Raw genomic sequence first — 11,159 nt, forward strand, 5'->3', positions numbered from 1 at the left:
CTTACATAAATAAAAAACTAATAATTCTATACATTAGCATAACATTTTACAATTAATGCACTTTGATATATATCATCCCATTTGATGATAAGGTAGGTTGGAGTTTGTTAAGTCATCAAAAACATTTTATACTTAATTTCTGTTGATTTAACTCTTTCTTAGGTTGCTTTGGTTGCGATAAACATCATTGGAGACCCTGCAGATTTCAGTGATGAAAGCAATATTGTAAGTGCGGGAAGTTTAATTCCTAAGGAAGAAAGTGTGTTGTTAACAGGAGGGAATCATTTGTTTGCACTATCAAAAATGTCATTTTAAAAATCTTTATACATTGACTAGTGAATGCCGTCAGATGATTTTTAGCAGCTATAGTACGTTAAACTTTTCTTTACTCAGCAGTTTTAGCTATCCTTCCAAAAGTCCAGAACCACAGACTACTTTGTCACATATCCTTACAGTCACGATCTGTTGTTCCTTGCTTGCTCTGAGATACTAAGCAGATGTTTTGCTCCCAAAGACCTCTAGAGAGAAGCTGCTTGACCATTATCTTGGGCAGAACACAGAGGATCCGGCTCTAGAAGGAACTTATGCTGGGTAAGAGTCCTGCTCTCCACGCAGCAAACACCTGTACCTGTCCTCAGAATCACGGAAGTGTCCGTCATTTCCAAGGGATTCTGGGTTTGAGAGCCTCTAAATTCAGTGTAGCGCTGGATAAGCCACTGATTGGATTGTCTCAAACTTCCATGCGGATTAAGGTCATTGTTTTATTTAGCGCACCTTCCCTTACTGCCCTCAGAGACTACTTCATTTCTTGTGTTCAGGTGTTACTAGAAGGTTCCTAAAATGCATTTAGAAAAAAGAGCTATCAGCCATCCTTTGATATTTTATTGGCACAGGCACATTCATAGGTAAAAATCAAAGGTATTAATTGACCCAAATTAACAGTTACCAGAGACGTCATCTTATGGTTACTTTAAAAAACTTACTCGTTAGGGGAGTAAGAAATACAAATCATACCAGTTTTTAAAAACAATTTTTACTAATTCCTCTCTACCCGTTAAAACATTCTTCACGTTAACAATTGTAGACACTTATTTCTTTTGCTGCCTTTTTTTTCCTGGCAATGTAAGGACCCCTGGCAGGTCCAGGGTGGGGAAGCTAAAGAGCCCTACTGCGCCGTCCTTGGTCACCCCTCTGTCCCTGGGTGCCTCTTTGGGACAGCAGCTCCCTCAGCAACCTCACCACATGCTCGCTGCGGGCGACACATGGGCACCCCCTCCCGAGGTGCCACGTCTAAAGAGAAGAGGAAGAGGAATGCACAATGGTAACGATCCCTGGTTCTTCTTCTCTGACAGCAGCTTCCCAATAAGGAAAAGATCAAACGTTTTGAAATATCTTAATAGATGTTTCCAATTTGGTATGATTTCACTTTCCCTGCATACAATCAAACTGCTGACACGGAGTGACTAACAGTTGAGCCCGGCTCTTCTGTTCGCACAAAACGTGGCGTAGATTCCCTCTGTGGTTGTTCGGGAGCCGTTCGCTGTTTGCCGAGTGTGCGTGCTGGAGACAGTGAGCCTTTCTTCCCGCGGAGCCCCCTCCTGTCCCCACACGGCTGGTCTTCGCAAGGACCTGTCAGCCGTGGTAGGAGGTGCAGACCGAGGGCCGTCACGGGTGCTTGCGAGTGGCCTGCTGGGAAAGTGCGTGGAGGCCGTTCGAGTGACGTTTGCAGAAAACGATGCTGAAAGTTACGTACCTGCCCACACACACTTCTCAGTCTGCACCTCAGGTCCCCCTTCGCCTGACAGAAAGATAAAAACACGCCTCACCTTCAAAAGGGAATTTGAAACCCCTTGGGGGCAAAGAGCACTAAGGAGCAGATGGCTGTGTCTCTCCGCTTCTCGTCAGCGTGGTGACCATGACCGCACTCGGTTTCTGCCCTTGCTGAAGCTCACGCCAATAAAACAGAAACAACAAAATTAATTGATACGTTTTAGACTCTATCTCCAATAAAAGTTCCTTCTGTTATTTTCTGTGTTAGATCAGTTGTCCCAGTCCTGCCAGCCAAGGGGGATGGCAGACTGGTTTGCCTGTCCTGCCTGTGCCCTGGGGTTTCATGAGGGCAAAGCGAGGGGCTGAGGAGGTTGTGTAACCGTCAAGCGTGGGGCTCCACTGGACGTGGAAGTCCGGTCGTCAGCCCGAGGCGTTCTGTCCGAGTGGGCTGCTGAGTTGCCAGGCGTCGGGACGCAGATGGCACGGGACGTTGTTTCTTCTTTGTAGGATTTTTGTAATCAAAGGAAGTCTGTCTTCATCTCTGGGGCATCAAGGCAAAGTGACTTAGACTTAAGGGTGTAGAATGTGTTTCTAAAAATAATTAACATGGTCTTGTAGAAACACCAAAATGTGTCACTGTTCAGTCATCCCTGGAACTAACTGATACAGTTCAAAGCTGCTGAAGCCGTCCTGGTCATCGGCCTACCTGGGGCTCTGGTTGTGGCGTTCACGGAGTGGGGCACGTCAGAAGAAAGACTTGGGGAATTTTAAGGGTGACGTATTCCCATGTCCCCTTTGAATTTAGTATTATACAAATGAGCTAAATCTATGTGAAAATAATATTTTAATTAAAATTTCCCTATATATAAGGATATCCAAGTCACAGCCAAAAGCTGGCTTATTTCATGTAGTTGATACAGCAGACTGGAATTCTTTGAAATTGTCCTCTGTTAGAGTTCTTGTCGTGTGGTTAGACTAGCTTTATTCTAAATTCTAGACCCAGAAGAAAGCTGACCATTGCCCTACTGTAGAACTTGAAGAATAAGGTAATATTTAATCAGCAATTAGTTATTCAGGTAACTAAGAAGATCATTTAGGCCAGGCATGCTCACACCTGTAATCCCAGCACTTGAGGAGGCTGCTTGAGGCCAAGAGTTCAATACCAGCCTGGGCAACATAGTAAGACCCCCATCTCTACAAAAAATGAAAAAGACAAAAATTAGCCAAGTGTGGTGGCAGGCACATGTAGTCCCAGCTACTCTCGAGAGGCAAAGGGAAGAGGATCACTTGAGCTGGGAGCTCAAGGCTGCAGTGAGCTATGATTGTGCTTCTGCACTCCAGCCCAGGTGACAGAATAAGACCCTGTCTCTTACAGAAAAAAAAGATCATTTAGATTTCTGAAAAAACTTTTCTGATCTCCTGTAGGACTCGATGGTTGATAGCATGCAGGTTAACACTTCGGGGCGAAAGCTCAAGGGTAGCAATTCTTAACCTGTAGTGCTCATCAAAAGCACTGTGGTGGTGTCGTAAATACGCATGCCTGGACTGGACTCCACCTTGGCCCACCACCTCACACGCTCTAAGAGCGGGGCCTGGTCATCCATTTGTTTTGTTCTTTTTGTTTGTTTCCCCCCCATTCTGCAACTGAGTCACATTCGCTGTTATGTTCCCAGTGCCCACAACCAGCGCGGCCCTGAGTCTGCGCTTGGAATTCTGTCGAGTGGGTGAGCGAGTACACGCACCAAAGGCCCAGTGCCCTGACGTGGGCTTCAGTTAACGCAAGAGCACGAGCTCTGGAGTCAGAAAGACCTGCTTGCACTTAGGAGCTCCGTGACCTGAAGCCCAGCACTGACTTCTCTGAGCCTCCCTTTCTCATGCAGGAGCTGCCCCGTGACCTGGGGGTGGGCACGGGGTCTGCGCATCCTCCGCACTGAGCTCACAGGGCTTCCCTGCTAGATTGCAATTAGCTCTAAAATATTCATTTCTTCCCTTTAGGAAACCTGACTATATCTCTCCACTAGATGACTTAGCTTTCGATATGTACCAAGATCCAGAAGTTGCACAGATTATACGCAAATTAGATGAAAGAAAACGCGAAGCCGTCCAAAAGGAGCGCTATGATTATGCCAAGAAACTAAAACAAGCTATTGCCGATTTGCAAAAGGTACTGCTTCTGGAGAAAACAGTTCCTATTTTATGCTTGTGTTAGGTTTTAGGTATAATTATTATAACTACATGTTGAAACAAAGCAACAGGCTACTAAAGGCTGTGAAGTCAGTGTGAGTTCCAAGAGCTCAGTGAGATACAGTTATGAATAGAGGAGCACCATAAAATGTCAGTGGAAGCATGTGCTTTCCCTCTTCAGACTCACACTCAGGTGCCCTCAGCCGCTTTGTTGCTGGGACCCTTAGTGCTGTGGGAAATGGGAGGAAAATGAGCCATCCCGAAAGTCATCATGAACTCATGGGCCTTAGGTGCTGGCACAGCCACAAGCAGCCGGACCTTTGCGATGAATGCTGCCCCTGTCTCCCGTTTCCCTGCACTCGTTCCCTCTCCTTGTGGGATGCATACACGGCCGTCGTCTCTGCTGTTAAAGCATTACTCCAAAAATTGTCTTTGCGCTTGATGTGAGTTGGTCCAAACTTGAAACAAAATGCCACCATTTTGTGCTTCAGGTTGGTGAGCGTCTTGGGAGGTACGAGGTAGAAAAGCGCTGTGCCGTGGAGAAAGAAGACTACGATCTTGCCAAAGAGAAGAAGCAGCAGATGGAGCAGTACCGCGCTGAGGTATATGCGCAGCTGGAGCTGCACAGCCTCATGGACGCCGAGCTGGTAGGTGCAGGGGCGACCAGGTGAGGGGCCCGGGGCAGGACTCTGGAGTGGGTGGATGGAAGCCTCAGGGAGGAGAGATTCAGTTGTGGTGTTCCTAAAATTGAGTGTCTGTTTCATAAATGAAATGCGAAAGATTTTGTAATGCTCAGGTGACACTTACAACAGATCAGTTCAGCTCTGTGTGCCTGCGTCAGTCAGCTTTTTCCTTGGCACATTCTCAGGAGGATTCACAGTAGAGGGAAAGGGAGTGAGTCAGGATTCGGGGAGATGGAGGCCCTGACACTTTTGCCTGAGAGTTCTTCAGCTCTTGTTCCCAGCCTCCTCGTTTGTAAACTGATAACCCTGCCCCATCTCCCCTCAGAGTGTTGTGAGGATACAGTGACAGAGTATACTGACTGCTTTGGCACATGGAGAAGGTGTTTCACATGAGGAATTCTGCCTCTGATCGTTGGAACTCATGCAGGCAGGTGGTATTCATCCCCTGTGACAGATCAGGAAACTGAGGCCCTGAGACACAGGATAGTGGTTGAGAGCACACACTCTGGAGCTGGACTGCCTGGGTTCAAATCCAAGTTTCACCATTGTAGCTGCGTGATCGCACACTAATTGTTCTGAGTTCTGTGCCTCAGTTTAAGTGGGGGTAAGAACAGTGAGCATTGGTTGGTCCGAGTGCAGTGGTATTTACAACTAATTGATCACAACCAGTTACAGATTCCTTTGTTGCTTCTCCACTCCCACTGTTTCGCTTGACCAGCAAAAAAAAAAAAAAAAGACAGTAAGCTGAGCCCGCCTGTCTGAAGCACCTGGCACCATGCCCAGTGCACAGTCAGCTTTGCTTGTCGGGATCACACAGCATCGCTTGTCTTTGCAGACACGGTAAAGAGCACACCAGACTTTGATCCAAATCTGCTTGGGTCCAGCCCAGATGCTTCATCCCCACTGCCCTGCTTCTCCGAGGGCACCTGTGGGGACATGCCACATGCACTGTAGTGCCCATGTACAAATGCTCCTTTCTACACTAACATTTTGGGTGTGGTCATCACTTTTGTAGTCCACACAGTAACCATGGAGAGACAAGTGAGGTGAGTGCCCTGTGACCGTGTAGGACTTTCGCATAGATGATCACTACCTGTGAAAGTTTTCTTTTTATTTTGCAACTTCTCGCTGTGCCAAGGATCCTCTTCCAGCACAGCCTTTCTAAAGTCTTATTCATCTTGGGGAATGAGGTCATATATGGTAGTGGCATCTGAAATTAATTGTCCCTTTTTTCGTCTAGATGCGAAGACCTTTTGATTTACCCCCGCAGCCCCTCGTTCCTTCTGGCAGTCCTCGCCACCGAAAGCCAGTGCCCTCGCTCCCACAGCTGGAAGAAAGAGGAACAGAAAACCGGTTTGCAGAGCCTTTCCTTCAGGAAAAGGCTTCGTCGTGTTCTGTAACCATTTCTCCTCAGCATTCTCTAGCAGACCAGTTACTGCCTGCCACAGACCCTCATCCAAAGATCAATGTAGGTAACTCGGTTTCAGGTTGGTATTCGTTTCATTCAACAGATATTTATTGAGGACCTGTGTCACGCCTGGTGCTGTTCTGGTACATGGGATATGTGAGTGCACCACACAGACAAGCCCCCTCTTCACCTCCGTTCTAGGAGAACTAAGCACTGAGTAGAACATAACATGAGCAATAAGCCTGTTAGCCGCACCTCGTGTGGGAGACACTGTCTGCATTCAGGCCTGTCAGGCCTCCCCACTGCGGTGCCCCTGTCAGCCTGTGGTCCTGCACGTCCTTCATCCTGAGCCCTTGTTTGTCTCTCTATAAAAATATACAAACATCTGCTTAAAGCATTGTTCAAGGAATAAAAGAGGCAATATTTGTAAAATGCCTAACACATGAACTAACCACAGTTAAACCTCAGTAAAGTTTTGTGTATAGTTACTATACCTGTTAGAATTTTCTGTGTTGTAATTGAGGGTTTCATTGGCTTTTGTAGCTGTTAAGGGATCATGTGGGTTTTGGGGCTAGATTGATTGAGTAGCTCACAGCATCATCAGAAACCTGGTTTCTGCCTGTCATTCCGCTGTCTTTCTCTGGTTCCCTGTCACCCTGGAGCTGGCTGCTGTCATGGCAGCTCTAAGCTGCAAACTGTACGTCGTGCCATCTGGGGAAGAGACCGTGTCCCATTCTAAGCAGGAGTCCTCGGGTTTGCCCTGATTAGATCAGCCTTTGAAGTGATAGCTAGGATCCAAGGAGGGATGTATGACGTTTGGTCAACACCTTCCTGGGACCTTTGGCTTCTGGCAGGTGGACCTGGGTTCCACCCGGGGAAGGAAGGAAGCATGGCAGCTGGCCAGCGAGTGTCTGCTGCAGAGCTGGTCAGCTCGCCTCACTCGTGCCCTGTCTTAGAACAGTCACTGCAGCCCCTGCCACATCTTTTCCATAACTTAATTTTTATATTTTATTTACTACTTCAATTTAATAGACCGTAACCTTACCTTTATTTTTCATTCAAAGTTTTTTACAACTATGAGTGAGTTTTAGAATATAAGAAAGTTATTCTCGCACGTTATATACACAATATCTTATTAAGTGTTAAGGATGAATACTTATCCTTGTTCATTTCCATGTCACGGTAACACCTGCCCCAGAAAGTGAATCAGGACTCGCTCGCTCAGTTCTCGGTTATCTGATTCCTGCTACACGTTGACTGGCTTAGTCGTGCACCTTTGTCTCCCCCAGGAGGTAGCGAGCCCTGAAGGGGCAGGAAGTCTGTCTTGTTTGTTGCTGTACGTGGGCACCAAGAACAGTGCCTAGAGTTAATTAGGTGCTCAGTAAATATTTGTTAGCCTAATAGGTAACTAGAATAGACAACTGTCTGTCCAGAGTTGTAGCAGGCACTGCAGAGAAAGCTTGTTTAGAGATTCTTTAACTTTGACTACTGTTTTAAATATAAGGCCCCATGATAATGAACATATTTATTAAAAGCAGGCTTGATTCTTATTTCTAAGCAGTAACCTAGGAAAATGTTTATAACAGAGCTCTTATTAGAAAATATAATAATTTTTACTTTAGTAATTTCCATGTCAGCTAAACTGAAATTGCTACTGGGGGACAGTAATTGAGGCATAATCTACATTGGTTTTTTTCGTTAGGTCTATAATGAGGGTTTTGTTTTGTTCTGAGACAAAGTCTTGCTTTGTTGCCCAGGCTAGAGTGCCGTGGCGTCAGCCCAGCCCACAACAACCTCAAACTCCTGGGCTCAAGGGATCCTCCTGCCTCAGCCTCCTGAGTAGCTGGGACTACAGGCATGTGCCACATGCCTGGCTAATTTTTTCTATATATTTTTAGTTGTCCAGCTAATTTCTTTTTATTTTTTTAGTAGAGACAGGGTCTCGCTCTTGCTCAGGCTGGTCTCAAACTCCTGAGCTCAAGCAATCCTCCCACCTCGGCCTCCCAGAGTGCTGGAATTACAGGCGTGAGCCACCGTGTCCATCCTATAATGAGTTTAGAAAGGTAGAGAAAGCCTCATCTCATTTTTTCAGTTACATCCTGTTAGTTATGTAAGTTATTCTAACCTGATGATACTGATATTTGGCAAAATAACGTCTTTCAGACCAGGCAAGCAAGTGCAGTAGCCTGCTGGTGAGCGTCACATCGGGGTGGGGAGGGTAGTAGGAGAACACCCCCAGCTCCACAGTGCTGCCCTCTTTCCTTCACCACTGCAGGTGGAGCCCCTTCCCTACGACGAGCGGCCCCTTCCAGCTATTCGCAAGCAACAGGGGGAAGCGCTGGCAGAGCCAGAAATGAGTGACGCAGACACCGGCGATGCTCAGAGAGGGGGCGTTTCAGGGGAGCCGGAGCCCTTAACAGAGAAGGCCTTGAGAGAAGCCAGCACTGCCATCGAAGTGTTAGGCGAAACCTTGGTAAACGAAAGGGAAAAGAAGCTCTCCGCATGCATGCATGCGTGCATACACAGAAAGGAAGGAAACACGCCCAAGGCTTTGTGTTTGTGATATTGTTGATTTCGCTTTGTTCTTACTGAATTGGGAGCCTTTTGTTAATTATTAATAATGTCAAACAGAAAAACGTGAGCTAAAATTTCAGACTTTATGAACAAGTATTCATTTAAGACTCGGCGTTCCTGGTATTTGCGGAGCTGGTGTTAAACATCAGCCCCTTTTCTTGAACACCCGCTGGTTCCAGCGAAGCACGATAGCAAAGGCAGATGGACGCACCTCCCTAGAGACAGCCCAGCGGGTTCGTTCCCCTGGTTCTCAGCCGTAAAATGTTTCTCTTGGTGGAGCTTTTAGTTCTTTCCATATTTTAATGGAAAGTATTGAATATAAATATTTCATATTTAATAGTCTTAAATTTTCCTTGTCAGAAAAATTATTTCCATAAATATAAGTATTCTGTAGAAGTCGTGTTTTTAGAAAAGATTCTTCTCAGTTTTAAAAAAACCAAACAAAAGAAAGCCTTCAAATTGTGTAGTATTTGGAGGGTGGTTGTGTGATGCGAAAACTAACTGGAAGTGAAGCCAGACCCCTGTTTCGTGGCAGGTTGCCGGGGCCTATTCCAAGGTATGGTCCTATCGAGAGGACGCGCTGCTCACTTTGTACCAGAAGCTGATGGAGATGCCTGTTGGAACACCAAAAGAAGATCTAAAGAACACACTGAGAGCGTCCATCTTTGTCATCAGAAAAGCCATAAAGGACATTGTGAGCCCAGTGAGTCCCCCAGCTGGCGCTGGCTGCAGCATCCATGGATGAGGTCACATAGCATGAGAGGTGGCCAGCTGGCATAGTCGCCAACTCTAGCTCGCTGATATAACTAAGAATTAATGTTCTCTAGCAAGAAATAGATCGTGCGAGTGAGTGCAAATGAAGGGTCTGTGAAATCTGTCTTTGCTGCGTCATCCTCTGTGGTCCTGAACAGCGTCAGCTTTTCCGTGGTCTTCAGAGCCAGGGGTTTGCAGAGGCCTGATTCCCCACCGCTAACAAACGTTCAGTTCGTGTTTTTATTTTTCATGAAACCCGTGGAGCTTGAGAGTTACTACTGAATTTTTCTAGCTCTGAATAGGCCATAGGAATGGAGATTGCACAGTTACACCATCGTATACCTCCGTGTAGGAGCTCACCCGGTGAAGCAGGGGAGTTGGTATCTAGGGAATGTGTTGAGTGCTTTACGACACAGTGAAGCAAGAGCATAGATCCTCTGTACGCAGGGTGCAGTATTTAGAAAGCAGTTTGCCATTTTCAACCCTTCAGACAAGATGTGGTTTGCAATGTAATGTTTATATTTGTTACTAATAGTAAATTTCATGTTTACTTTTGGTGGAATTCCACTGCAGTAGCTCATCTGTTTTTATCACTTTTTCCTTAGGTCTTTCAGGCTTCTTTGAAGTTGTTGAAAATGATCATTACACAGTACATCCCTAAACACAGGCTGAGCAAACTTGAGACCACTCACTGTGTGGAGAGGACCGTCCCGCTTTTGCTCTCCAGGACTGGGGATTCTTCTGCCCGCCTCCGAATCATGGCTTTGAATTTCATTCAGGTCTGAACTCCGTCGTAGAATTTGAAACCATAGATAATAACCATATTCCTACAGATAGCTGGCTTTCCTAATACCGTGCACGATTCAGTCTCTACTCAAGCGCATTGTCAGTTGTCCTTAATGATTCACTATCATGCTTTCCTTATGCTCTAAAAGGTAAATTTTGTCTTAGACATAAACTTTGATTAAAATGCAAAGTTTGAATTTTCCAGTCTTTCTCTTATCCACCATGTGCCTTTTTTTTTTTTTTTTGAGACAGTGTCTTGCTCTGTCATCCTGGCTAGAATGCAGTGGCATTGTCATAGCTCACTGCAACCTCAAACTCCTGGGCTTAAGTGATCCTCCTGCCTCAGCCTCCTAAGTAGCTGGGACTACGGGCACGCGACACCATGCCCAGCTAGTTTTTTCTATTTTTGGTAGACACGGGGTGTTTTTCTTGCTCAGGTTGGTGTCGAACACCTGGCCTCAAATGATTCTCCTGCCTCAGCCTCCCAGAGTGCTAGGATTATAGGTGCGAGTCACCACACCTGGCCTAATTTTTTTAATAAATAAAAACATATGGAAAACTATATCTAAATTCAAAATTTGAGGGTAGAGAAATAAATGTATAACTGTCTTAATCTAAATGTTTTCATTCTTTGACTAAATGTGCCTCTTCTAGGCTAAATATTTTGGGAAATATTAAGATAGAGATAAATTGGGGCACACAGTTATGCCAAGGAGTGTGAGACTGTATTTCACTGTCTCTAAATTATCTAATGAATTCATGTGGTCTAGGAGTTCTTAGGGGTCCCCATTTGGGCTTTAGAAAGTCTATGAATTTCTTAAAAGTTTTATACAAAATTTTGTGGGTGTGCACATCTTTCTTAGGAAGGAATTCAAAGCTTTCCTAGTTTTCAAAAGGCCATTTCTCCAAAATATGAAGAACCACGGATCTAGTTTCATTTTCAGGACAAATGAAAAAGGAGAAATAAGTAATAATAATAAGAAGGTGAAAGTAAGTGCCGT

General features: G+C 45.5%; 1 protein-coding gene across 1 annotated transcript in view; it reads left to right on the top strand.

Moving 5' to 3' along the window:
- CEP104 (centrosomal protein 104kDa) overlaps positions 1–11,159 on the top strand; it is a 40,733-nt gene that overhangs the window by 7,091 nt on the left and 22,483 nt on the right. The window contains exons 4-11 of the mRNA XM_012660088.1: positions 163–225; positions 515–591; positions 3,766–3,934; positions 4,446–4,601; positions 5,878–6,105; positions 8,321–8,518; positions 9,155–9,322; positions 9,978–10,151. Coding sequence (XP_012515542.1) covers positions 163–225; positions 515–591; positions 3,766–3,934; positions 4,446–4,601; positions 5,878–6,105; positions 8,321–8,518; positions 9,155–9,322; positions 9,978–10,151 — 1,233 coding nt within the window. The remainder of the gene's footprint in view (positions 1–162; positions 226–514; positions 592–3,765; positions 3,935–4,445; positions 4,602–5,877; positions 6,106–8,320; positions 8,519–9,154; positions 9,323–9,977; positions 10,152–11,159) is intronic.

This window comes from Propithecus coquereli, unplaced genomic scaffold (assembly GCF_000956105.1).
Source record: "Propithecus coquereli isolate 6110/MARCELLA unplaced genomic scaffold, Pcoq_1.0 Scaffold651, whole genome shotgun sequence".
Classification (NCBI taxonomy): Eukaryota; Metazoa; Chordata; class Mammalia; order Primates; family Indriidae; genus Propithecus; species Propithecus coquereli.